Source organism: Vulpes vulpes, chromosome 9, assembly GCF_048418805.1.
Source record: "Vulpes vulpes isolate BD-2025 chromosome 9, VulVul3, whole genome shotgun sequence".
Classification (NCBI taxonomy): domain Eukaryota; kingdom Metazoa; phylum Chordata; class Mammalia; order Carnivora; family Canidae; genus Vulpes; species Vulpes vulpes.
Genome location: NC_132788.1, coordinates 108605874 through 108633551, shown reverse-complemented (window position 1 = coordinate 108633551; position 27678 = coordinate 108605874). Strand labels below are relative to the sequence as shown.

Below are 27678 nucleotides of genomic sequence, written 5' to 3'. Positions count from 1 at the left end.
CAACAGGGACAGCCTGCATGGGGCCTCGTCTGGCACAAGAACACCACCGGACGCCAGGGAGCTAAAATCCATACAAACATTTATTCCGTCCCTGCCTCAGGTTGGGGCTCGGGGCTCAGGGCCCTAGGGGGACTGCAGGCCTTTACAGACAGCCCCTGGGGGAGGGCGGGGCTCTGGCAGGAAGACAGGGTCCAGAGGCTGATGGGCCCTGGAGGGGTCCGGAAGGCGAGGCCCTGGGGGTGGGGGGCAGGGGGGCTGGCTTGGTTCCCAGAGGTCACGGAGTCCAGGTGGGTTTGGGGAGGCCAGTTCCCACCCGTCCGGCCCAGGCCGGGCTGGACTCTCGGTCCTGGTGGCTGCCAAGGTGCCAGCTGTCGGCTACCGGCCCCCCAACTCCTCCCCCCTGCCCCGCCCCCCACAGGGAAGGCAGCACCAGGGCTTCTCCAGCTGGGGAAAGACAACTGTGCGAGTAGTCGTCAGATTTAAATTACAAATAATAAAAATAACAATACAAAATAAAAAAAAAGAAACCCCTGTCTCAAACACACCCACGAAAAGCCTGCCCGGCAGAAGGGGCCAGAGCGGGAGGCCTGGCTGCCGGGGAATCAGCAGGGCCCACTGGGTGCCGGGTGGGGTCTGGCCCGGCCTCATGGGGCGTCAGCAGCAGTCTCCGGAGGACAGAAGTCGGGGGCAGAGAGGCGGGGCGGCGCAGGGGGCCGGGTGGGGTCAGGGCTCCAGGTGGTCTCGGCGTGGGCACTCGGCCGCCGGCTCCTCCCGCTCTCTGTTTCCATGTCTCGGCGACGTGGACAGGGTTAGCTCTCGAGATTTATTGCACTGTTTTGGAAGAGGCCTGGGGTAGAGGCCGGGCCGGGGCTGCGGGGAAGGCGGGCAGGCGGCAGCGGTCACCGCTTGGTCTTGGCGTCTTCTCGGATCTTCCAGATCACCAGGTGCATGCAGGCGCTGGCGTCCTCGCTGGAGCTGTGCCCGTCCACTGTGGGGCACAGCGGGTGGGGGATGCGTTGGCATGGGTGCGCCCCCGCCCCCGGGCCCCGCTGCCACTGCTCACCACCGCCCCCTGCTCACCATTGTCCTGGATGATCTGTCTGAGGTAGTCAGCCATGAGGTTCCGCAAGGAGCGCTTGTAGGGGAGGCCCAGGCGGTGCGGGAAGAGCACGGACGTGTCCACCACGGTGCTGTGGATGACCTGTGGGCGAGAGGCTGGGCAGAGACCGCGGGGGCCAGGGCCCCAGGGGGCGGGGGTAGGAAGGTGCCCGGGGCACAGCCCGCCCAGCTCCCAGCGTCCTCCCTCCGAGGACCCCGGGCAAGCAGAGCCTGGGGACGGCAGTACCTTCAAGGCCAGCAGGTCACTCTCCAGGCTGTGTCCGATGAGGACGGTGTCGGCGCTGAACATGCTCAGCAGGACAGCCTGGACGTCCCGGAGCGAGATGCTCGTGTCGGCGAGGTCAGCCTCAGTCACCCCTGAAAACCTGGGGCGGGTAGAGCAGGGGCCCTGAGGGTAGCTAGGGAGGCAAATCTGGGGTTCCCACCCTGGGAGCTGGGGCAGGGAGTGGGGGGTCGGGGCCGCACCTGGTGTTGTAGTCAACAATTTCATTGTCCGGCTTGACGAAGGTGTCGTAAACCACCTGCATGTCCGTGTCCACCACCGTGACACGCGTCAGCTCCAGGCCATACGTGGTGTAGGACTGCAGGCCAGGAGGGGTCAGGTGACCACATGCCCCCCCCCGCCCCCCACCGGACCCCAGGACCACGGGCCAGACACCCTGCACCCCGAGCCCCAGGGAGCTCCAGGCCTTCTGTGGGAGTAGGGGTGGGCACGAACCCGCAGTGCCCTCACAAAGCCCCAACAGCCCCCTGGTTTGCAAGCCAGTCCCGAGGACCTTGGCTGTGTCGCACGGTGCGCCTGGTGTGCCAAGGGGTGAGACGAGAGCTTCTACTTGGCGGTGGGAGAAAAGCTCGCTTTCAGAAGACGCCGGCGTGGCAGCCAGACACAACCTGAGGCACGAGGGAGGCCAGCACCCCGCCGTGGTCCGCGGCTCTTCCCCTCACCTGCTCTATCCTGAGACCCACGCCGGCTCCAAGCTGCAGGTGCAGGTGCCCGGCCGCCACTGAGTGCACACGGCGCTCAACTCACCATTTCACAGTCAAGGGCGTAAATCCCCGGGTGGGCGTCTTCTGAAAGTTCTTTATCGAAAGTCTTCACAAAGCCTTCGAGGTTTTCCTTCCGGCCGTCCTGCACGTGTTGCTGCGAGCAGAGCGGTGAAGGCCCGTGAGGCTGGCGGGTGGGGGGCGGGTGGTTTCTGGGGGACGCCCCACTGTTCCTAAGGCCGCCGTCAGAGGCACACGGATCAAAGGACAGGAAAGGGGATGCGGGCTCTGGCCCAGGCTGCACCTCATTTCCAGCCAGGCCGGGGGTGCTCCCCAGGCGGGGGAGCAGGGCCCCAGAGACCTACCTTGGCGACCTGACAGCCAGTGGAGCCAATGGCAGCCGAGCAGCACGTGTACTGAGTCTCCCAGCCACCAGCCACTGAAATGGAGGAGGAGGTCAGGGCCCGGCCCCCAGCAGCCCAGTCCCACGCCTCCCGCGCACAATCGTGGCACCTGATGTGCTGGGGCAGGGGCTTCTCAGCAGAGGAGGGGTGGCCCCTGTGAGGCGGGCATCTACAGCCTCCTCTCCTCCTCTCCTGGGGGGGACCAGGGCCCCTGAGGGAATGAGGATTCGGGACCCCAGAGAAGGGGCAGCAAGGACACATGTGTCTCGGGGATGGGGTGGGGGACCCTGGCACTCCCACCAGTGGGCAGCAGGCGGCCTGCAAGGGGGAGCACACCATGTGGGGTGCTGAGGGTGGGAGCCAGGGTGCGTGGGGGCTGGGGGTTGTGGGGGGGCCTCCCCACCATCCATGCTGGGACACGGCTTAGGAAGGGAGAGGACACACAGAAAGAAAACCCGACCGCTGTTGGTGCAAAGGGACAGCCTCAGCCTGACCAGGAGTAGGCGGGGAGGTTGTGGGGTGTGGTGTCTGCAGAGAGGGCTCACCTCGGTTCCGGCGGAGCCGCCCCCAGTGGTAGTAGCACTCCTCCTCGCGCACACAGCGGCCCGACGGGGACACGAGGTACTCACTGCCACACCGGCAGCAGATTCTGCAGGAGGCTGTGGGGCGGCACGGGGGCATCAGGCCCTGAACCCACCCTGGGGTGCGCCCCGGCTCACGGCACACTCCCCCTGCCCAGACGGCCCTCCGCAAGCAGGGGGGCACAGTCCACTCACAGTCCTTGGGCTTCTTCTCCTCAGCCGTGAAGATGACGGCGCCCCCTGGCCGCTCAGGGTGTGGGAAGGGGTACCCGTTCTCCTTGAGCTGGTCCTCCGTGAGCAGGTACTCCTTGAGGCGGCCGTACAGGGCGGCCCCTGGGGACAACCGGACACGTAGTAAGCCCGTAGCAAGGCCACGGACGACTAAGCAGGGGGAGGGCCTGGCTGGACGGCTGCAGGGACCAGGCTCACCTTTCAGATCTTCCACCCGGGGGCTGCTTGGGCGGCTGAGCGAGAAGCTGGTTTTGGCGGCCAACTTGCCCCCCAGCACCATCTCATGGGACACGACCCTCCGGCCGCTGGTTTCTGGAAGTGGGGGGACGGTAAGCCATGCTCAGACTCCTTCGTCCCTCCTGAGTGCACTCCCGCCCTCCATGGTGACCTGTCCCCCGGCCAGCTCCTCACCACCCTGTCAGAGAGGCGAGACTGCCTGTGACCTTGGGCAGTCACCCTGCCCCCTCCTAAACTCTTTGGGGACTGGCTGCTGGTTGCCAGAAGCCCCAGGGAACGTAGATCTAGGGGCCTTCCGGGGGCACTGTGGAAGCCTCCCAGGAGGAGCTGTGGGGGCCGAGGCGGGAGCAGGAGAGCAGGGAAGTGTGCGCACTGGCGGCTTAATGTGCCTTCAAGAGGCAGTAATGACGCGTCCTCCCGGAGCTGAATGCACGCAGCAGGCTGGGGGAGCTTCGCCTTTGAAGAGGCCTCCCCATTAGCAGGCGGCCCCCGGCTCGGGAGAGGCGCTCGCTAAGGAGGGCGGTTAAGAGCGAGAAGACGCAGGAGTGAGGGTGTGGGGCGGACGCCACCTTCCATGGAAGCCCGCCGACCAGGAGCCAGCACCCACCTTTTTGTCTGAGAGCCTCCCCGCGCTCCGAGCGGCAGAAAGCCGGCTGGCCAGGGCCCCACGGCCTGGGGGAGAGTGGTCCCCAGCCACCAGCGCAGCCCTGGGCCCCCTGCTAGAGGCACAAACCCGACTCTTCCAGACATTAATGCCCCGGCCACCCGCCCTGGCCTGACTTACTGTTGAGACCAGGCACGGAGCTGGGGACCAGGCCCCGCAGCTTCTTGAGGGTGTTCACAGCGACGTTCAAGTAGATGTTCTTGCTGGGACTGCGGTCATAGGCCACCTTCTCCTCGTTCAGCGCCTGAGGACGGCACACTGCTCAGCCTGGGGGCCCCGGGCCTGGCCGCCCCCGAACTTGGGCCAGCCGTGGCCCCCTCAGCTGACCAGCAGCCACCTGCCAGGGTCACGCACCTTCTCTATGGCCTCCTGGTTTGAAGAGCAGAACTTGAGGCATTCCTCAATGAACAAGTTCAGATACCGCTGGCGGATGACCGTGGGGACTTTGCCCCCGAACTCTTTCGGAATAATGGGCTTCTTTAAACTCTAGGGATCACACAGAGCCATCGGAGGTGGCACAGCCCTGCCTGGTCCTCTGATGCATTTCTCAGAACACACAGGCTATGGCGCACACAGGGCGGACCCCGCCGGAAACTCTGGGCTTCGGTGCCCGTGAGGGCTGCCACTGGCTCATCGGGGCCAACAGACCAGCACAGCGGTGTCGACCAGAGGGGAACCGAGGGCAGGCAGGGTGGTGTACATGGCACCTGTGCCCCCTGCTCTCTCCGAACAGACACTGCCCCAGGGATGAATTCCTTAATGAACAGAAGAGTGGAGGGAGCGGGGAGGGTGCCAGCGAGCCGCAGGGAGGGGGATGCTCACCTGTAAAGATGGGCTGTGGGCAACGCGCTTGGGGGTGACGGTGGTGGTGGTCTTGGACGCCATGCCTGACAACGTGCGGGCCTTCAGGGGCTGGCTGCCTGGCTCGGGGCCATTGGGAGGCTGGCTGCTGCTGGCGGCGAGGGTCCTCTTGGCACCTGTGGGGGCTGGTGGGGCACAGGGCACGTGAGTGCAGGAGGAGAGCACGCCCATCACTGAGCTACAGAGCACCAAGCAGCCGCGGTCATTGAGCGTCAGCAGGACGTGCATCTCGGAGCACAGGGGGAAGGGCTGGGCTGGGGGGCACGGGCTATGGAATGACATTAGGCTCTATCTGCTTTCGGGCAAGTCCATCGAGAAGGGGGAAACACAAATGGGGCTCCGGAGGCCGGCTCAGGCAACGTCGCCGCCGGGGTGGTCCGGCGAGTGGCAGGGCACATGTGGAGCCTTTGCCACATGTTCCGGCCCCCAACTCCGAGGCATTGACGCAGGAGGGAGGAAAGGCCCTGGCTCCTGGGCTGAGGACCAGAGGGTATAGGATGCCCCCCCGGCCCGGTCATTGTGACCAGCCGGCCTGCCCACTGCTGCCTGTGTTCCCTTTGATGAGGTCACAAACCAAACAGTCTCCCGCCCCCCAGGGAGGAGGGTGCCCGCCTGTGGGGCCGTTTCCGAGGGCTCCGGGGCAGGCAGCGGGGACTAGGGGAGGCGGTGGGGGGGGGGGGCGCACGCCTGCGTGAGCTTGGGGCTTCTGGCCAGCCCCGCGCCTGGGCCCCACCCTGCCCAAAGAAGGGGAACAGATGGAGAGCAGAGGGCCCCGACCCCGGCCTCCTGGGAGGACGACGGCACACAGGCTGCCGCAGCTCAGCCCACACCGGGGCAGCCTCTGCTGATGGGGCAGACACGTGAGCTTTTCAGGAAGGAGAGACAGCTTTTAGATTCATTCAGACTTTCCACGCAGCACTCGGGGCACACGTGGAAAGGAAAGCCAGTATGAGCTTCGGACTAGACTGCCCAGACCTCAGGTGAGTCCCCCTGTCGCTTGGGGAGGCCGCCACAGTGCCTGTGGATACTGGACCACCTGCAGCTGACGCCACCCGCCGTGGGCACAGCGAGCAGTGTGCCAGGGCTGTGCTAGGGCTGCCCCAGGCCATCGACGACCTGCGAGACCCGATTGCAGGCAGAAGCTGTGGGTTTGTGAGAGCCGTGTCCAAGGATCCACACTGTTCAGGGCCCTTTTCCCTTGGCCACTGCTAAAGCCCCTCAGCCAACACCTCTCGCCATTGAGTTCTAAGGCAGGAGCTCCAGGGAGGGGAAGGTCAGAACGCAGACAGCTTATCCTGAAGAAGGTTCTTGGCACCAGGGAAAAGCGGGGGGTGGGGGGTGGATGCCTGCATTTGTGGGAGCCTTGTCGGGCCACCATGCAGGCCCCGGTTACTCAAGGGAGTGTTTAAACCAACAGCAAGGGAGGCCCCTGGGAGCCGATCAGGAGGCAGGGGCCTCTCCAAGTGAGGCTGACTCTACATGTGAACAAGCCCACCCCCCCGCCCCACCCCGCCAACATCTCCTCCGTTCCAGAGGCGGCTGCCTTAGAGACTCTCACCCGTCAGACAGCAGAGGCATGAACCGGCTTCCCTAGTAGGGGAAGGTGCCCCTCAGAGCAGCAGGGCATCATGATCTAGCCCGAACCCCTCCCGATGAGCTGAAAGCCTCCCTGATACCAGCTTTGGGCAGGAGCCTGGTGCCTGTCCCCACACACCACCCGGAGGCCAGCTCCCTGTTCCTGGCATCACTGTCTAGAGCCCGGTGCCCACACTCAGGCCCCCACCAGGCCACCCGCCTCCAATACCCCAGGAGCCCGGGGGAGGCAAGGACACAAAGACCAGGGACAGAGGGAGAGTCACAGGGAGGCTTCTGGGTCAGGGCCTCTGAGGGAGGCTCTGGGTCTGCCAGATAGACAAGGGATGGGAGGAAGACAGGAAGACATCCCCAGACTCTCAGCCAGCCGCCCACTCCCAGCACCAAAGCCAGGAAAGGCCCAGAGCCGCTGGGCACTGCACTAGGCCCGACTTGGCCTCCTGCTAACTGTCGGAGAGACCTTTATCCCCATGTCACAGACAAGCACACTAAGGCCCCGGCCAGGCCACCATCGCTGGCAGAAGCGGAGCCCGGCCTGGGGTCCCCCTGTCACTCCCGAGCCCCTGAGCCCTGGGACTCACCTGCAGCCAAGCGGGGGTTGGGGACATGGGCGATCCTCCTCTTCTCACCAGGAGCTGAGATGTGGATGGAGGATGGCTTCTCTGTTGGCTGCTGGGCAGCCTGGAGCCAGGTGGCTGAGTCCCTCTGGGCCTGCTGGGCCCGCCGATAGCATACCTCCTGGGCAGTGGGAGGCCGGGCAGGGGGGGCTGGGCCTTTCCTCACCGGCTCTGCCTGAGTGATGACAAATTCCAGGCTGGGGTCATATGCTGGGGGCACCCAGAGCAGACCACGTAGGCCCGAAGGCTGACAGAGCAGGCAGGAGGGCAGGGACGCCAGAGCCGCGGCAGAGTGGGCTGCCCTGGTGCCCTCCTCTGAGTTCCTGGATACCCTGGCAGGAACCAAGCTCGGCAGGTTAGACCTCAAACTCATGTTGCCTCGCTGTCCCAGTGCACCTCCGTGGTCCTGCTCTCTTGGCTGCTGCCTTCAGAATGTCCAGGCCGTGCCCTTGGCCCTGATATAGGCACAGCCACTACGTGGGTGGGAATCCTTGGGCCCCCTGATTGGATTGGCACGCCAATCCAATCACGCTTGATTCAATCACCTCCAGCCTCCAGCTTCACCAGGGGAGGGGTCTGGCGATTGGATCAAGCAGAGCTCCCAGGTGCTTGGCCAGGAGCCCGCCCTCTGCCTGTCTTCCCCTATGCCTTCCCCTATGCTCGCTCGCCTCAGCCACCAACATCTGCTCCTGTCTTCAGGGTGGAAACCAGGGCTCAGAAAGGTTGGGCCTGTGCCTGCGACCACACAGCACACCTCACAGCCAGCGCTGGGCCTGTCCCTTAGGGGGCCCTCCCTGCTCTGTGCCCCGCTTCCCCCCAGCAGGGAGCACAGCCTGAAGACCGGAGGTGGGCTCCACACACTTCAGTGCCAGGACACAGGAGTGCCGGGTGTACGTGTGCTCATGGGCTCATGGGCAGAGGGACACAGGGATCTGATTCTGCAGACGGGGGCCTTCCCTGCCCTGCCAGCCTCCCCTGGGGACCCAAAGGCAGACTGACCTCCTTGCCTTGCTTGGAGAGATGAGAAATTCTCCTCTTCTGCCCAGGGAACAGAGTGGTCAGAGCAGAATGCCCCTTGTCTTCGCTCTTGTCTTCCTTAGGGGGCTGAAACACATCCAACCCTCAACAAGGCTCCCTCCCTCGGGCCTCTCCTCCCACACCCGTCTAGGGCTCCTCTGGGCTGCTCCAACCACCAACCACCGAGAGCCTAGATGCGGTGAGGTGGAAAGGCAGGAATGTACTCAAGGAAGGGGATCCCAGGTCTTGAAAGAGATGATGTGGGACCCTCACCTCCAGCCAGGGGGCGCACCCCACACGCTCGCAGGTGAGGAGACAGGACCCCCTGCATCTCCTGCAGACACACCCCAGCCCCGAGGGCAACATGGTCTCATGCCCAGACCACTGCCTCGGGCTCCTCTCCCTCACCCGCTCACATGGGGCAGCTCAGAAACGCAGAATGGGAGAACAGGGTGCAGAGATCTGACCGGCCACACCTCAAAGGTCTGTGAACGGAGCAGGGCAGTAAAGGACAGAGCACCCCAGGCGGGACCTTGTGGCCCTCACATGAGATGTGGGTTTCAGAGCAGGGACCAGCTCGAAGAGCTGGCGGCAGGCTCTGTCGACCACAAGCTCCCTCTGGTGGCCGACATGGGGGCACTGGACAGTGGGTGTGGGGGGGTGGGGGAGGGAGGGGAGAGAGAAGGGGGAGAGGTGGGAGATGCACCGCACGACTTTGCCTGATCTCTGCAGAGCTCAGAACACCACTGCGGGACCCTGCTGGGTGGGCCTCAGGGTCCTGGCAGTGGACAAGGCTGGGAGGGGGGATGGCACACAGCACGCAGCCCCCAAGGGCTCCTGACCGCAGGAGGGGAGCACCCCCACAGAAGCCACAGGCCCTGGGCAGGGGGCTCACCTGCCGGGCTAGCCGGCCCCTGTCCTCCGTCTTGACGCTGGTGGACTCATTGAAGATGCGTAGACACTCCTCCATGGGGTCGGAGTCGAAGTCAACCTCCTTCTCCAGAGCCGAGTAGTCCACACTCTCACCGGCCTCAGAGGAGGAGGAGGAGGAGGAGGAGGGTGAGGCGGGGGCGGGGGTGGGGGCGGGGGCGGCGGGGGCGGGCTGGGCAGGCAGAGGGGCCTTGAGGCGCTTCCGGGGCCCCTGAGCCGCTGAGCTGCCCAGGCTGCTGTCGGAGTCTGAGTCGGAGTCCGAGTCGGAGCTGAGGTGGGGTGGGGCGGGGGGCGCTGTGGGCCCGGGGCCCTCGTCTTCACTCTCGTCCCCGAAGAGGTCTGCGTGGCTCAAGGCCCGCTTCTGCAGCTTAGGGGCATCCCGGGAGGCACCCTCGTCCAGCGAGCGGGCCTTCCGCTCGGCCAGCTTCCCAGATGGGGTCTTCCCACCCGTCCTGACTGGCAGCTGGTGGGCACCCCCGCGGTCGGGCCGGCTTTTCCCTGAGCTGGCCACTGGGGTGGCCGAAGATGGCTTTTTCTTGGTCCCTTCGGGCTGCTCAGCCCTATGCCGGGGGCTGCCGGCCTGCGGGCCCCTCCGGTCTGCCCCGGGCTTCCCGGCCGGCCTCCCGTGCTCTCCATCTCTGCCCTTGTCCTTCTTCCGGGCGCTGTCCTTATGGGTGGTGACAGGCAGTGCCCCACTTTTCTTCTTCTTGGGTCTTCCCTGCTTGGGGCCACCAGGCTCCCGGGTGGCCTTGGCAGGCGAGCTGGGCTTGGCCACAGGCGCCCCAGCAGGAGCCTTGGGGGGCTGCCCGAGGTCCTCCACGTCGTACTGCACTGCCATCTCCTTGGTCTCCCGCAGGCCACCCTCCTCAGTGTCTTGGACCTCCCTGGAGCCGGGCTGCCCAGGGGCCTTGGTCTCAGTGCCCGACTGGGCCCTGGGGGGGCTGGTGGTGATGGGCCCGTCCACTGGAGCTGCGGTGGCATCATCATCTGAGTCTGAGAACCTGGCGTCGCAGCCGGCGAAGGGGTCGCAGGGCTTCTTGAGGGCAGGCGTGTAGGGTTCGCTGCCCCGGGAGCCCCTGGGCCTCTTGGGGGCCCTGTCATCCTTAGAACTGGCTCTGCTGAGCAGCCGGGCAGAGAAGTTGGACAGAGGGTCATACTCCAGGTCTGTGGATGGCTTGGAGTCATCCAACACGTACTTGCTGCTGGGGATGGGGCGGCCGTATCGCTGGGGCTGGCTCACAGCCTTGGGGACGTACTCCAGGGCACTGCCGCCCCCCCCACCATGGCCCTGTGCCCGATCCAGAGAGGCCAGCGAGTACTTGCTGCCTGCCTCAGCAGCAGTGGCCAGTGGGGTGGGCTGGTAGCTGGCATCAGGGCTCGACAGGCCGGGGCGGCCACCAGGGTTGTAATCGAATGACAGCGGGAAGGCGTCCTCATCCAGGCCAGCGGCGGAACAAGCGGTGGGGCCTCGGGGTGCCACGGCGGGGGCTTCGGCTGAGCTGTGCTCACGGGTCGTCTCCAGGAGCTCCTGGTACCGCCGCTGCTCAAGCTCCACCTCAGAGCGCACGGCCTCGATGGCCTGATTGACCAGCTCCAGCTCCAGGATGTCCGAGCGGGGCTCGTCCCCTCTGCCCAGGGCTCCATTCTCCCTCTGCACGGGGGGCTTGGGCAGCTCGGGGTTGTACGGATCATAACCGAGCCCTGAAACGGGAAGCAGGAGAGAAGAGCGGTGAGCGGGCCCCTAAACAGCGACAAGCTGGCCACCCCCGACCTGGGCATCAGCCCCGAAGCCCGAAGCTCAGAACCAGCAGAGAACCAGAATCGATGGGGGGGCTGGGCCTCCAGCAAACCCCTAGGGAGGCTGTGCCAGAAAGGCTGAGGAAGCACAACTGGGCCCCAGAGCCATGGCCGTTTGGCCTGCACACCTCCTGGCACAGCACAGCTCGCGGTGCAGGTCGTGGCACTGGCACGATGGAGGAGGGACATTTCACTGGCTGGACATGTGAAATCCAGGAGCTGGGGCCAGAATGGGATTCCCCATGGCCCCAGCCCTCAGGGAAGCCGCAGCACGCTACTTCCTGCAGACAGGAGCTGGGCGGGTGTGCAGAGAGGGCCTGCCAGCCTGGCCGGGCACAGACACAGTGGGGCCGGGGGGTGGGGAGGGTACGTCCAAAGCTTTCCCTGGGTCAAGGCTTGGGTGGGAGGGGAGCAGAGGGCCGCCGCAGAGGTGTCACCTGTAGGGCTCTGTCCCACAAACATGCTCCCTGCCTCCCTGCAGTGAAGTCCACGGGGCTGTGCATATGCCAGGAGAAAGTGGAAGCCCACCACCGCTAGGGAGCCCGACAACACTTTTAAGGAAAAAGGTGAGGCAGAATGGTATCTGCTAAGGGTCTCACGGTGTAAAGAAGAAAGCATTGTATGTTCAAATTCCACTCTGAAAACACCAAGTGGGGTGGAGAGCGAAGCTGATGTCCTCATAACTTCTTAATTTTTTTTTTTTTTTTTAGTAATCTTTACACCCACCGTGGAGCTCAAGCTCAGGATCTTGTCCTTTTATTTTTAAAGATTTATTTATTCATGAGAGACACAGAGACGCAGAGAGAGACAGAAACACAGACAGAAGGAGAAGCAGGCTCCTCACAGGGAGCCCGATGCAGGACTTGATCCTGGATCCCAGGATCACGACCTGGGCCAAAGGCAAGTGCCCAACCACTGAGCCACCCAGGCATCCCAGGACCCCGTCCTTTTAATGTTCATATCAACCTGAAGGGTCCCCACCCCTAGCAGCGACGGTGGGATAGATGACTCCGGTTATGTACCATCTTCCAGGGCTTATGCTATGAGCCCAGCACCCATGTCACCAATGTCTGCACAAAACTCCCAGAAGACTCTCACTTATGGACAGAACTATGGACACTTTAAATAAAACATGAGCAAAAGAAGCCCAACATTCCAAGAAAAGGATAACATGCCATACTCAATACACCATGTTCAAACATTCCAGAATTGAACGAGTTCATCATTAGAAATCCTATCTAAAATTTAACAACACATTTTATAAAATGACATAATGGAATTTTTGAAGCACTAAGTTGTACACCTGAAAGTAACATAACTTCGTGTATCAACTATATACTCAAATAACTTTTTAGGTCTCACTAGAGGTCACTCTGAAGCGTCTCAAGAGAAAACCTCCCTAGATCTCACACCCTGCCCGCACCTGCAGGGAGCCCAGGGGGACCTATCCTGGACCTCCGCCCTGCAGAACTGTCCGAGAAGGAGTCTTGATTTAAGGGCCCCCATCCAACGTGACGAGCTACGGCAGCCCCAGGAAACTCCAGCACCACGGAGCGGGAAAGCCGTGGAAAGAAACCGGCGCAGCTGGGCACCGGCCTTCACCACAGGAAGCTTTGTAGGGCACAGTGGCTGGGCCTGGGGCCCAAGGGAGGGAAAGGGATCATTGTGGGCGTGTTGTTTAGCTTTTACCCTGGAACCCAAGTTTAGATCATACTTAGAAGAAAGAAGCGGGTAGCTTCACTTCAGACCACCGAGGACGAGCCAGGACCATGGGTCAGAGAGAGGGAGGCCGGTCCATCACCCACCACCACCGAGTGGGGCACTGGGGAGTGGTCATTTCCCCTCACTCGGGGCAGGATGCGTGGCCGCCGCTGCTCAGAGGTGGAGGGACCAGCCAGATGGAAGGCCATCGTCCCAGCCCACCCTGACCCACCACCAGTCCAAACGCACGGATGGGAGGCCCGCTCTGGGCCAAGTCCGCCGGGTGAACAGAGAGGAGCCAATGCCTTCCCCTCGGAAGTCTGGGCTGCCAGCAAGGAGCGAGGGGCTAGGTTGGCAGTTCTCAGGGGGCCTCCAATCCAGCCCAGCTCATTCCCCATCCTCCCTCCTGTGGCTAAGATTCCTGCCCCTGCTGTGGGGACGAGAGTGCAGCCTGCCTAGCAGGGATCCCCCTCCCTCAGGGGCTGTTCGGGATGAACGGAGGGTCCATCACTGGGCAGAAGGGCCACAAACAGTATGCACATCACCAGGAGCCCCTCAGCTGTTTCAGAGTGATGAGGTCCAAGTTCACACCTCAGGCCACTTCACACTTTGAAAAGAAGAGTTCTCCCCCAAGTGCATCTGTGCTTAGGGGGGACCCCAAGGGAGGGAAGGAGGAGGGCCTGCAAAGGGGGGGCCCTCAGGGGAGGGGACCTGAGGCAGGCCTGTCTTCCTACCCTGGAGCCTGTACTGACATTATAAGGGCAATCACACCTGCTCCACCTCCTCTAGCCTCCTGGCAGCCTGGCCTCTCACATGGGAAGGGGCAAGTGCACTCGGGGTCCCAGAAGCTCAGACTCTGAAGGGGGTGCAGCTCCTGGCTGAGCCCAGTCCAAGCACCCAGCCCCCTGATACGAGCATTCCCGAGCCTGCCAACATGCGGCATTTTCAGCCCCAGCTGGAGGCTGCCTCCCCTACCATAAGGCAAAAGAAACTGTCCTCGGTGTGCCTAAGAAGGTCAAGACCCTGCCCCACTGGGGCCTCAGGTCCTGTAAGACTTCATCAGCAGCCTGAGGGGCTCCAGACAGGTCAAGAACCTTCGAGCATAGCTGCCAGGAGCTGCTACAAACTTGTGGCTTAAAGTGAGCACACGGAGCCCAGAGCTAGGTTACCTGAGGCTTCTGGGAGGGGGACCCTCGTGGCCTCTAGCCCCCTGCCCCACCCTGCTTCCAAGGGCCGGGACCGTGGGGAGCCTGTCAGGACTCAGTTGGTTTACGAGCTGCAGGTGCCACGGGCCACCTGACGGAGCCCACTGGAGAGCTCTGGGCGGGTGGCAGCCACAGAGGTTGGGAAGGGCCATGGGGCACCTTGGAAGGCATCTCCTAATTATCGCAGAATTAATCTGGAAGGAAGCCAAGGGGCGGTTCCTTTGGGGGTTTGCACCTGGTAAGCATGCGTTTGGTAAACAAGATTAATTAGGCTGAGGAAGAAGTCACGAACCCCTCTTCCCACACCCACTGCCCACCCCCAGCACACCTAGGCCCGCCTTGCTTCTGTGCCCGCAGAGGCCCCACACCCCCCAAGCCCTGCCCAAGGAGAGAGCTGCCCTTCCCTGGCTCCTGTGTCCCGACTCTCTGACCATTCGCTCCTGGGACAGGCTTCCAGCAAAGGGGGACGCCAGCACCCCGACCCCACAAGGAAAGGCCAACCCCCGCTTTCCAAGGCTGCAGATCCCTGAGTGCAAAAACTCACACAAGGCTGGGGCAAGGGTCACTGTGGAGACCACACAGGGCTGAGTGAGCAACAGACGGGGCAGTGGTGTAGCCGCCTCAGATCCCTCCCAACCTTACCTCTGCCGGGAAACCCCTGGGCCTGGGCCTCATCCGTGGCTCTGTGCCCCTGCTCCCACTGCACCCCACCTCCAGACAACACTACACACCCTCCCGTAAAGGCACGTGGAACTAACGACGGCCAAGCACAGAGGCCCCACTGGGGCGGGTCTGTGAGCCCCACCGTGAACCTCAGGAGCCGCTCAGGCTTCCCCTCACATCGTCAGCCCCAAGTCAGCCCATTCCACGGATAAGGCGGCCAAGTCTTGGCCAGCCAAGCTGCTCCCTAAGTTTCACCCAGCTGGTGAGAGGGCTGACCCCAGAGCCTAGGTCCTCTCCCACCTGGAAGGGAGACCTGGTGCTGCCAACGACCATCTCTGCCTTCCTAAGGGCTGGCTGTCGCCCCAGTCCTCCCACCACTCTGCCCAAGGTCCAAAGCCAATTAGCACACAGTGCACAGTGGTCCCACCCTGGCTTCGTGCTCTGATAAAACATTAGTGGGACGGTCTTCCAACCCCGGTGAGAGCCGTAGCCTGCTGACCCTGCATGGGGGTGTCAGGGACACAGGGAGGAGTCAGTCCCTCCAGCACTCGAGATAAAGCAGGACACAAGGGTTCATCAGTGGAGAGACTAAACCCACCCAGGCTCTGGGAGCTGCGTAGGGGGCAGAGGCCTTACAAGGTGGTGGTGGGGGGGGGATGTACCCATAAGACCACAGTGGTAGGTAGGGCACTGGCTCACAGCCAGCCCTGGCTTGGCTGGAATGCAGGGTGGGTGGCCAACTGGGGCTCAGAGGGTCTAAGCACCAACCCCTTACTTTGGGCTCTTCTGGCCACTCCCCAATTCCTCAGAGGCACTAGGAGCGTCACTACTTCCCTCCAGGCCCAAAGGCTCTATTCCTGAGGACCTTCCTTCTGTCCAGGCCCAAAGTCTCCCCTGGGTAGGACGCCCTTACACCTGGACATCCAAGTGCCCCACAGGGCAGGAGCCTGAAGCCCAGGATGAAAGTACCTGGCCATTCACCCATTCTGGAGCAGAAGGGAGAGTCCTGGGGCACGCCAGACCCGTAGGAAGAGAACGGCGACAGCCCATGGAAGTAGGTGCACACGGGGAGACACATGCTACGTGCCTGACAATGGGGCTGGGCTGTGCCTCGGGGAGCAGAGCCTAAGGTCCACCTTCACCTCCAGGACAGTCTGATGACACTGGACAACCTCCCCTCGCTGCCCTCAGCTCTAAAGCCCCTCCCCCCAAGCAAGGACAAGGCCAGGGTTCCCAGGGAAAGAAAGAGGACCCCCGCCAGGCCTGAGACCACCCCCCAGCTCGGCTCCCTCTGGGCATCACTGGCCACCCCGAGGCCTGATCCCGGGAGGACCAGGACAAGAGTGCCCTGGAAGCAGCCACCGCCCGGCACACAGCCTGCTTGCCATCGTAAACACACCGGGGGCTCAGCTACGCTGCAAACATGCAGGGAAGCATGCGGGGCAGGATAAAAACCAAAGGAAACCCAGGAAGACACAGAAGAGCATGAAAACGCAGAAGAAGAAAAAAAAAAAAACGCAGAAGAGCGCCAGAGAGACCGGCTGCAGCGGCCACACGGGCCTCCCGGCAGGGGGCCTGCTCTCTGCTGCCCTCATAACGGGGCTGGTTACGCCCCATGGGCTGTGGGGGGCATGAAATTGCTTTCACGGTCCCCAAACAGAACATTTTACGGATTCTCTCACTCTGGTCCTGGGACGCTTCCAACTCCCCAAACACGGGTGGCCAGTGGCTATCCCGGGGGTCACCTTCCTCCACACCACAGGCTCCTGGGAGGTGCCCCGGCCAGCGGGAGGCCCAAGAACACTGCAGCATCCTCTTCCAGGAACATGAAGTCAAGACATGGGGGCAGCTAGCTGTGTCCCCCAGGAAAGAGCCCACACACCAAAGTCACACATGAGCATCAGTGCCTTTTATTATTTGACCACACAGGTAGGTGACGGGGAAGAGTGGTGAGGGTAGGCTTTCCAGGTGGGCCAGCCCTCTCCTCTCCTTCATACTTGGAACCAGCTTCCTGCCCAGAGCCTGATGGCCTCTACCTCAGCGACTCCTCCAGGCAGCCCTCCAAGATCCTCCCTGCAGGACTGGTAGGACTAAGCAGCTCAGGCAGGCCTGTGCTCTTCCCTAGGTACCCAGCACAATGCTGTAACAGTGGCGCCTGGGGAGGAGGCCCCAGGGCTTTCGGGTCCTGCCTCCTGGAATAGTACCCACATTCCTGCTCTTTGAGGGCTCTCTGGGCCACTCGGCTAGAGAATCGGACACACGTCTCTCAGGACAAACAACTGTGATGTGTGACCAACTGGGTAGGGACAGATCTGGCCCTGAGGGACAAGCATGACCAGGATGTGCCTAGAGTGAATGCAGCCCCAGTGCTGCCCAGATGTGCCCTCCATGTCCCCTGCTGTCCCGGAGCTCGACATGCTGACCACCTGGCTCCTGTCTACACCTCGGCCTCCGGTGAGCTGGCCGGCACAAGTGTCTGCAAAGCTTTGTGGGCGGAGGGAAGGAGTAAAAGAAATACTGGCCGAGGGTCACAGGCCCTCCATGCCTTGAGTGCATGCACTCCCGTGACACAGGCCCCTGTGGTGACTGGAGGACACGGTCCCATGGGACAGTCGGCCCCCAGCAGCCACACAGGAGATCCAGTGGCTCCGCGCACAGCCCCCCATTTGCACAGCCCCCTATTTAAGTCTTCCAGGGCTGAGTGCCCAGGCAGCAGCAGCAGCAGCAGCAGCACCAGCAGCAGCAGCACCAGCAGCAGCAGCAGCAGCAACAAGCTCCAGGACAATTGGCAGTCAGTGTGACAACAGTGACCCCTGCTGGACCCGCTGGGGGCGGCAGCAATGCTGGGGAGCAAGTGCCCTTCCACTCCATCCCCAGCCCCTCCAAACCACACAAGAGAACATTCGGGCCTTCCACTGCGCTGCATCCCTGCCCCAATCCTGGATTACCATCCCCCCACCACCACCTCTGCTTCCAGCCACGAGGCAAACTTCTACTCATCCTTCAAAGCCCAGCTCAGTAACCATTTGTTTGGGGAAACCTACCTGATGTCCCCGCAACCCCTATGCCAACTGCTCTCTGCCCCCAGCCCACAGGTAGGTACTGAATTCAGACGCATCCAGAAGAGCCCTAGGAGGGTCCCAGGGCTAGCTCCCAATTTTGCAGAAGACCTCGAGGCCCAGGTACCTCTGTGTGTGAGCACGTGTCAGGCCCAAGCCCCAGCGCAGAGCACCCAGGTTCTGGGCCCCCCAGCAGCCTCCCACCCTGTTTTCGTCCAGTAAACTAAAGCACAAGCGGGCGTGCAGTTTCCCCCGGAAGTGCTCCGGGCTTTCCCTCCTGCTTGCCCCCCACCCAGCCTGCTGTGGCCAGGTGCTCACGCAGCCGTTTCCAGAAAACTTCAGTACCTGGGGAAGCCGCCAGACCAAAGGCCCTCAAATGGCAAGCACACACCTGCTTCCTAAAAAGACACTGGCCAACCACGGCAGAAAGTCTGAGGAAGGCTGAGATCTGGGAGGGGGAGAGCAAGCAGACAGAGACACACACCCCCCCCATGCCCCGCAGGCCCCAGATGGCTCCAGGGTCACTGGGGCCCCAGGGACCCGAGCACCTCCTTCCCCGTCTTCGCTTCCCTCTTAGCATCCGGTTCTCGGGTGTGAATGAGACCACACCAGCCGGCCGCCCCGCTGCACATGCAGGCAAAGAGCTGAGACAATCCCGCGCGCCCACTTCAGTGGCACCCAGTGTGACCCTGAAAGGGGGCCCTGAGTGCACAAGGGGTGGGTGGGGACGACGACGCAGGAGAGCATTCCCACGACACTGTCCGTGGAGAGCCCAGGTCATCACCCGTTTCACAGAAGGGCTAAGTGAGGCACAGGAGCCACCACCAGCAGCTGGAGGCCAGGCCAACCCCTCCCCCAAGATAGGCTCTTTGCACAACAGAGAGGGAGCCGGATGCCTGCGTTTGGGGCTGCCCTCCACCTGCGAGGGCTGAAAGCCAGCCATGGTGCTCGCACCTCTCCTCTGGAGCCCCTGGAGAACTTGGGGGGGCACAGGTCCCCCAAGCTCCTCTCAGCTGCCCCAGGGGCTGGGTGCTCATCAGGTTCCTCCATCTCAGTTCAGGGCTGGACAAACCTGCGTGTGTAGGGAAAGGGGCACTCTGGGCACTGCAGGGGGCTGAGCAGCATCCCTGCCTCCCCCCCACCCCAGGGCACCACTGAACTGACAACCACACACTTCCCGAGGCGCCACTCCTGGGGGCAGGTTTGCAGGGAGAGACTCAAGGCTCTGCTAACACTAAGCAGATACACTTTCAAATAACAAAAGCAGGGCAGCCCGGGTGGCTCAGCGGTTTAGCGCCGCCTTCAGCCCAGAGTAAGATCCGGGAGACCCAGGATCGAGTCCCATGTCGGGCTCCCCGCAGGGAGCCTGCTTCTCCCTCTGCCTGTGGCTCTGCCTCTCTATCTCACATGGATAAATAAATAAAAATCTTAAAATAATAATTAAAATAACAAAAGCAGCTTTCTGGGCAGACACAGCAACACGTGTGTGGCTCAAGCGTAGATCAGGGCAAGAAGGCGTTTTTTTTTAAGGCTCTCAGGCCATCCAGAGAGGCGGCCAGGTGTGGGAACCCAGGAGGTACAGTCCCAGGATGGCCTCACGCCTCAGAAAACAGAATCCAACTTAATCAGTGCACAGGATCACGACTACAAAGGGCACAAAGCCTCTTCTATCGAAGGCGGGGAGGGAGCACAGCAAGCTGGCAGGGGCAGGACTCGGGGCGATTTACAAAACACGTTTCTTCTGACTTTTCAGTATTGTCCAATGTTTTAAAAATGAATGTTACTCTGAGCCCTGAAGAAAAGCGCTATGAACAGAAGCAACGGGTGGGCCTCACCGGCTGGACTCTGCCCAAAACCACAACTGTGACGCAGCCCGCGGTAAGCGGGGAATTCAGCGCTTTGAACACCCCAGCACCTCGCCTCTAATCCCATCCTTACGAAAGCCAAGAGCTACGAGACAACGAGACAATGGAAGCACCGACGGTGCTGCAGGCTTCTCCTCTGGGAGCCCGCACGACTGTGTCCCTGGGGGCTGTGGCTTCCTGGGGAAGCGGGGGGGGGGGGGGGGGGGTGACGCTTGAAAAGAAAGTAAAGGGGCCTCAGCAAGAAACAGCCTGTGACCAAGAGACGCCAGGCGATGCCTAGGGACATCTGTCATCGTCGCAACCAGGGTAGGGGGCGCCACAACTGGGGGTGCTCCTGGCATTGAGCAGGCGGGGGCCAGGGATGCTGCCCACCCAGAGCAGGCCTGGCCCCAATGTCCAGTTCCCATTGTTCCTCCAAGCAGCTTCAGAGTTCCCACCCCAGACTCAGCAGGAGGCCCCAGTGGGCCGAACTCAAGGCCACGCTGCCCACCGGCTAGCAAAGACACTCCAGGTTCCTTGCAACCCCCGCCGGGCCTCCAGGCACAACAGGCAACGCTGCTGGCTGCTGAGGTCCTCTCAGGATCCGTTCTCTCTCGGTATCAGGGGAGAGAAATCTCCCCAGAATTCACTGGCGCTGAGAAAGTGCTGGATGCAGGAGAGCACACTTCCACTGCACCTCTGAAGAAACCATCACGTGACAGTGAGAAGTCGCCCCCACACGAAACCCGCTGGCACCCTGCCCGAGGAGGGAGCAGCTGAGGGGCAGCGTGGCCGGCGGATCTGCTCAGCGCAGCCATGCTCCGGGGACTGCCTGTTACTGCGGCTGTACCCCTCCTGCTCCAAGCCAGCTCACACAGAGGAAAGAAATTCCACCCTTTGCTCGAAGCCTTAGTTCTCTGGCTCCATCCCCCTCTCTGCCTGACCTTCCGGGCTCAGAGCTTCCCTGAGAAACAAGGCTTGCTCTCCAGACCATAAGCTCCCCCCAACCACGGCCTAAGAAGAGGCCCAGGGAGGGGGGGCTGTCCCCACCACGTAGCCATGACCACCCCTGTCCTCAGGTTTCAGCGCTCACGTCCTACTGCTCTCTTTCCGAGGTCTCACTGTTCCCAGCCAGCCCCAGGGCAGAGCATGGGCTGACACACACGGGGTGCTGGGCTGTGTGCTGGACTCACAGGTGCTTGGCAGCTGGCACTGGAAGGAAGAGGTGAGTGGGGCAAGGGCCTGACTGCCCAGACTCAATCCCATCCCCCACTTACCAGCCATGCACACACAGGAGAGTGGCTCCCCATCTCTGGGCCTCAGTGTGCTCATCTGTAAAATGGGGACAATCACCCCTACCATTGAGAGTCCTAGAGCCTACCCAAGGGTGTGCTGCCAACTGGACAATACCATGCAAGAGTCTGGAGAGCCTGCAGCCCACATGGGGTGGGTTGGGGGCAGGGCTGGAAGGGACAGGATCCCGGCCCAGCGCCCTCACTGGCCTCAGACTCCACTGCAAGGTTCAGGTGCCCACTGGCCCAAGACTGGAGGTGCTGGGCCTCACAGGGACCCCCACAGCCCACCTGCAGGCAGCTCCCACCCAGCACCTTAGCAACTTTGTTGCTTAAAAATGAGTTCAAGCAAACCGGGCCCAGCCCACCCTTGCCAGAGCACCTCTGCTTGGGCCTGCACATCTGGACTGCTGCAGCCTCTTCCAGCTGAGAGGAAATGGGGCCTGTCAAAATCTGGAGCAGGGGAAGCGGAAAGGGAGGGAAAGGACGAGGCACACACGCTCCCCTGGCCTCCGGAGAGGGCAGCGACCCCATGAGCATGCCACAGAGAAGGAAACAGAGAGGCTCCCCAGCAAGAAACAGGCTGAGCTGGGAACTGACCCTGCCCCTCTGCAGGGGGACGCAGGGTTCTACCAGAAAGCAGACCCCCTTCCTTTCCTTTCCTGCAAAAGGAACACGCAGACCTGCTGCGGAAACAGGTAGGCGGCTGCGTTTTTTCCCCACCGCAAGCGGGGCAGACAGGACCACATCACTAAACAGGTTCCCCAAAATGATCCTTCGGGAAACAAACTGGCCATCTGTGAGGCAGGAAGAAACGTAAGATGTGACTTACCGTGGGAAGAACGTATGAGGCGAGAAATCAACACCCCAGAGTTTGGGAGGCTGGAAGGCAACATGTGGACTTGGGGCCGAGTCACCGTGTCAGAGGCCTAAGGGTGTGGTCCTGCCCTCTTTGGACTCACCGTGAGGACCCCAGAAATCAGGGGGCTCTCTGCAAAGCACTACATACACCACCAGGCGGTAAATAAACTGCGCTTCAGCGGGAGAGCTGGGCGCCGACTCCCCGCCCTCCCTGGCCCGCACCGGAGCCGGGAGTACCATGATCCGGCATCCAGGCACCAGCGGGCACACGTGTCCTTTCTCCCCGACACCAGGTTCCCCAGGGGCCACACCCGGCGCTCACGCAGCTCTCAAGCCCCCGGCCCCCCGCACAGGTGCAGAGGCAGACAGGGAGGGACTGCTCCCATCGGGCTGGCTGCAAACAGCTGCAGGTGCCAGGGGGCCCGAGCACATTCCCGTGAGATTAGAAAATCCTACTTTTCTTTTCCTGACCACACAGGGCAACAGGCCTCTGGGTTGAGGCTAGCCGCCGCACTCCCCTAAGGAAGAAGGTTCTGAGACGATGATCGCTTTTTTGGGGAGAAGATTCGAAGCTGAGACACGATGAGGAGGAAAAGGAGAAGTGGGTCCGGGAGGGCAGAGGTCACCCGAGGGAGCCCGAGCCGCCCCTAGAAGGGAGGGGCATGGCAGCACTTAATCCTCCCGGTCACACCTCCTCCAAGAAGCCCACCGCACCGCGGCCTTCCGCAAACTGCCATGACGGTGACACCCAGCGCGAAGGGACGACGCGAGGTCCACCAACGTCCTCTGCGCAAACCCAGGCAGGCCTGGAAGCCCGCGCCCCGCCCGCCCCGCCGCTCGGCTGCGGCTGCCTCCCGGTCCAGCCGCGTCGGACTCGCAGCAGGTGCTCCTACGACCGCGGGACACGGCAGCGGCCGCCGCGGGGGGCGGGGGGCGGGGGCACCGGCGTCCGGCCGCGCTCGCCGTTCGGCCTGCGTTAGTGCCTGCGCCCTCGCGACGGCCCAGGACGGCTTCCCCGCCCGCCGTTCTCGCCGTGCGCCCGCGGGCACCGAGGCTCCCCGACACCCCGCGCCGGGCCCGGGCTCCCGGGGGGGGGGGGCGGTCCCGGCCGCGGAGACGACGCCCGCCAGCGCGTGGGGAGACGGCTGGGCCGAGGCGGCGGCGCCGGGAAGGCCGCGGCCGTGGAGTCCAGGCCTGGGCCGGGGAGCCGAGCCGGCTCGGGCGTTACCTGCTGCGGGGGGCGCCGCTCCGCCGCCGACCAGCGCGCCGGGGCCCCGGGCCCCGCGGTGCCGGAAGTGGCAGTAGGGCCGCCGGCAGGGCCCCCCGGGCGCCCCAGCCCAGTAGGGGCAGTCGATGGCCCGGAAGAAGCCGGTGGAGCGTAGCATGGTCCGTCGCGAAGCCGGACCCCGGCCCGGAGCCGCCCGGGCCCCCGGGCCGCTCACTGGCGCCGCGGTCGCCGCCGCCCGCGCCTCACGGACCCCGCCGCCGCCATCTTGCTCCGAGGCCCCCGCAGGCCCCCGGGACGCCGCCGCAAGGGACCTCGGGAGCGGCTGCCCGCGGCGCGCCTGCCCGGGAACGCCTGCGCGCGAGGGACCGAGGCGCGTCGCGCACCCCTGGGCCGGGACAGGCGGCCGCGGGAGCGGGGATGGGGGCCGCGCGCGGCCTCCGGGAGCTTCGCCGGCGCCGCCGCCCGGCCCTCCGAGGCGCCCGCACAGCCATCTTCGGCCCGAGGCCCCGACGGCGCCGGGGCTGTCCACCGCGCGCCTGACCAAAAAGAAAAAAAAAAACCTCCCTCAGGACCCAGCTGTCATTCACTTGCTTCTAATTTGCGTTTTATTAGTGTTGCCCTGAAGTGCCCCCTGCTGGAGGAGGCGAGTCCCGCGGGCGCATCTCCCTGAGTTCCCCCCAAAACCCACCCCCGCCCTGCTGTACAGTTGGCTGTCAGGGAGGGCGTCGTGCCTCCCACCTGCACGCCCACCTGCACGCCCACCTGGGCTCCCACGTGCACGCCTACATTCACAGCCACCTGCACGCCCACTGGACTCCCACGTGCACGCCTACATTCACAGCCACCTGCACGCCCACTGGACTCCCACGTGCACGCCTACATTCATAGCCACCTGCACGCCCACTGGACTCCCACGTGCACGCCTACATTCACAGCCACCTGCACGCCCACTGGACTCCCACGTGCACGCCTACATTCACAGCCACCTGCACGCCCACTGGACTCCCACGTACACGCCTACATTCACAGCCACCTGCACGCCCACTGGACTCCCACGTGCACGCCTACATTCACAGCCACCTGCACGCCCACCTGGACTCCCACGTGCACGCCTACATTCACAGCCACCTGCACGCCCACCTGGGCTCCCACGTGCACGCCTACATTCACATCCACCTGCACACCCACCTGGGCTCCCACGTGCACGCCTACATTCACACCCACCTGCACGCCCACTGGACTCCCACGTGCACGCCTACATTCACACCCACCTGCACGCCCACTGGACTCCCACGTGCACGCCTACATTCACACCCACCTGCACGCCCACTAGACTCCCACGTTCACGCCTACATTCACATCCACCTGCACGCCCACCTGGACTCCCACGTGCACGCCTACATTCACAGCCACCTGCACGCCCACTGGACTCCCACGTGCATGCCTACATTCACGTCCACCTGGCACCCCCCTGCACGCCCACCTGGGCTCCCACATGCACACCTACATTCACGTCCACCTGGGGTCCCACATGAACGCCTACATTCACGTCCACCTGGGCTCCCACATGCACGCCTACATTCACGTCCACCTGGGCTCCCACATGCACGCCTACATTCACGCCCACCTGGGCTCCGACGTGCACACCTACATTCACGCCCACCGGCATGCCCACAGGAATCCTGCTCTCACTCATTTGCTCACAAGAAACCGAGTGCTTGCTGTATGTGAGCCTCTGCCCTAGATTCTCCCTTGAACCAAACCAGGGACAAGGTGGGCCGAGGGCAGGCTCACAGCCTGGTGGGGAAGGCCAACAACATCCTAATGAAATATTGAGAAGGGGGTGTCAGGTGGGCTCAGTCCACGGGCCCTGTGACTCTTGATCTCAGGATGGTGAGTTCGAGCCCCAGATTGGCCATAGCGTTTACTTAAAAAATTTTTTTGAGACTGACCCATTGCTTGATGGTAGGATTACAAAATGCTGCAGCCAGTCTGCAACACAGGATGGAGGGTCCTCAAAAAGTCCAAAGCTAGAACTACCATATGACACAGCAATCCCACTTCTGAGTGCGTATCGGAGAGCATGGAAAGCAGGGTCCCGAAGAGTTATGTGCGCACCCCTGTTCACAGCAGCAGGATTCACAGTAGCCAAGGAGGGGGAACAGCCATATCTATCAACGGGTGACTGGATGCACAAAATGTAGATCCAGCTAATGGACTGTTACTATTCACCGAAGAAAAAAGGAAGGGGCCCGGACACCTGCCCCCACGTGGACGGACCCCAAGGACACCGGGCTCAGGGAGGGGACCCAGACCCAGAAGGATGCCTCCTGCAGGACCCCACTCCCAGGAGGTCCCCAGAAGGGTCCCGTCCACAGAGACAGAGGAGGTGGTGGGAGCCGGGGGGGGGGGAGCCGGGGGGGTCAGTGCTTCCTGGGAACGGGGCCTCCGGTGGGGAGATGGAAGGTTCTGGAGATGAGGGTGGGTGGGGGGTGCGCGGCCGGGTGAGTGCTCCGTGCCCTGAGCTGCCCTCAGAGACAGTTACAATGAACATTTTATGTGACGTATTTTTACCACAATTACAAAATAACTAAGCGGTACAGTGATGGAGGGCAGGTGGGATGGAGAGGGTCAGAGATGACTCTCCAGAGGACACAATCTAATTTTTTGTCCAAAATCTGTTTTCTGGAGACCCCTGGGAAGCTCAGCGGTTTAGCGCCGCTTTCAGCCCAGGGCGTGATCCTGGAGTCCTGGGATCGAGTCCCGCGTCGGGCTCCCTGCATGGAGCCTGCTTCTCCCTCTGCCTGTGTCTCTGCCTCTCTCTGTGTGTCTCTCATGAATAAATAAATGAAATCTTTAACAAAAACAAGACAAAACAAAACAAAAACAAAAAACAAAAATGTCTTCTGGCTAGCCAGTGGGCCCTGGGGCAGAGACCTCTTGCCTCTGCGGGCCTATCAGCAAGAGTCCCTGGTTTGAAATGCAGTGAGTGTTGACAGTGGAAGGCTGCGTGCAGTATTGCGGGGGGGGGGGGGGGGGGGGAGGGCGATTCTAGGCATGAGACTTTCTTTTGTTTAAAGATTTTATTTAGTTAATAGAAAGAGCAAGACAGAGCCTGAGCTGGGCGGGGAGCAGCAGAGGCAGACGGAGAAGCAGGCTCCCTCCTGAGCAGGGAGCCCGACGTGGGGCTCGACCCAGGACCCCGGGATCATGACCTGAGACGAAGGCTCAACCAAATGAGTCCCCCAGGCCCCCCTGCCTGGGACTCTCTTGCACAGGCACCCAAGCGGGAGAGCTTGGGGCTGTGACTGTGTGAAGGTCCTTGTCCGAGGCAGGAGGGTGTGGGGAGCCACGCGGGTCACAGTGAAGGACGCAGGTGGATTTCTTCCCGCGACACTCCCCTGGCTCCCCGGGACGCACACCGGCACCCCGCAGCCCCGCAGGCCCCCGCTCTCGACCACGTGGGGATTTCATTCTCACCTGCCAGCGGTCCACTCACCGACCCGGGACCTCAGGGTCGGCACCCAGCCGGACACGGGGGCTACGACGCGTCTCTGTAAAATGGGTCAATGACTGTAATGCAAGGAGCATGGCCTCGACTCTAAGGGAGATGCAGAGGACTGCACGTGACACATGCCCCCTGGGCTTAGACTCTGGTGGGGACAAAAAAGATTTTATTTATTCTTGAGAGATGGAAGGAGAGACAGAGCCAAAGACACAGGCAGAGACAGAGCCAGAGACACAGGCAGAAGCAGGCTCCATGCACCGGGAGCCCGACGTGGGATTCGATCCCGGGTCTCCAGGATCGCGCCCTGAGCCAAAGGCAGGCCCCAAACCGCTGCGCCACCCAGGGATCCCCCGTTCCTTTGTTTTATTTAGAGGAAGTTCACATTAACAAAATTAATTACTTTATTATTTTTTAAAAGATTTTATTTATTTTTTTAAAGATTTTATTTATTTATTCATGATAGACATAGAGAGAGGGAGAGAGGCAGAGACACAGGCAGAGGGGGAAACGGGCTCCATGCCGGGAGCCCAATGTGGGATTCGATCCTGGGACTCCAGGATCACACCCTGGACCAAAAGGCAGGCACCAAACCGCTGAGCCACCCGGGGATCCCCTAAAAGATTTTATTTTTAAGCAAGCTCTACAGCCCCCATGGGGCGTGAACTCACGGCCCTGAGATTGGGCGTTCTAGAAGTGAAAATTCAGCGGCATTTGGTCCATTCGCTATTCTGCACAACTGTCACCTCTATGTCGTTCCAGAGTATTTTGAAACCAAAAAGAAACCCCGTCCCCATCAGTGGTCACCCCTCCATCACCCCCCAGCGCCCCCCCAGCCCCTTCCCCGTGCGTGGACGAGCCCGTCCTGGACGTGTCACACATGTGGACTCCCACCTGCGGGGCCTCCTGTGTCTGGTGCCCTCCCTGAGCGTCGGGGACTCGGGGTCCGTCCGTGGGGTGTGTGGGGGCCTCGCTCCTGCTCGGGAACCGGGGACGTGCCCATGGGAACATGGCCCACGTCCTGCGTGTCCGTTCATCTGTCGAAGGGCACCTGAGCTGTCACACCTCCGGGCATCGTGCAGCTGCGGACGTGCGTGCGTGTGTTTTCAGTGTGTGTCTGGGCACCAGGGGTTTTTTCTGAGAACGAGTTTTTCAAACGACGCTCTGACTTGTTGGTCGCCCAGGTTTAAGACCCGGGGAGGGGATCCCTGGGTGGCGCAGCGGTTTGGCACCTGCCTTTGGCCCAGGGCGCGATCCTGGAGATCCGGGATCGGGTCCCACATCG

At 62.5% G+C, this 27678-nt stretch overlaps 1 protein-coding gene across 2 annotated transcripts; it reads right to left on the bottom strand.

Annotated features, from left to right (window-relative positions):
• Window positions 1-62: 62 nt before the first annotated feature.
• On the bottom strand, window positions 63-23183 carry REXO1 (RNA exonuclease 1 homolog). 2 transcript variants are annotated; one of them, XM_072721934.1, is made up of 16 exons: window positions 22889-23183; window positions 9204-10939; window positions 8291-8395; window positions 7256-7466; window positions 5043-5206; window positions 4575-4706; window positions 4341-4464; window positions 3518-3631; window positions 3284-3421; window positions 3053-3166; window positions 2469-2542; window positions 2150-2260; window positions 1585-1700; window positions 1346-1484; window positions 1081-1201; window positions 63-988 (listed from the first exon to the last, which is right to left on the bottom strand). In XM_072721934.1, the coding sequence occupies exons 1-16, from the start codon at window positions 23043-23045 to the stop codon at window positions 900-902; spliced, it is 3645 nt and encodes a 1214-aa protein (XP_072578035.1). In that variant the 5' UTR covers window positions 23046-23183; the 3' UTR covers window positions 63-899. The 2 variants fall into 2 exon arrangements, with proteins under 2 accessions (XP_072578035.1, XP_072578036.1); XM_072721935.1 differs by lacking the exon at window positions 22889-23183 and adding an exon at window positions 20785-22481.
• Window positions 23184-27678: the final 4495 nt, after the last annotated feature.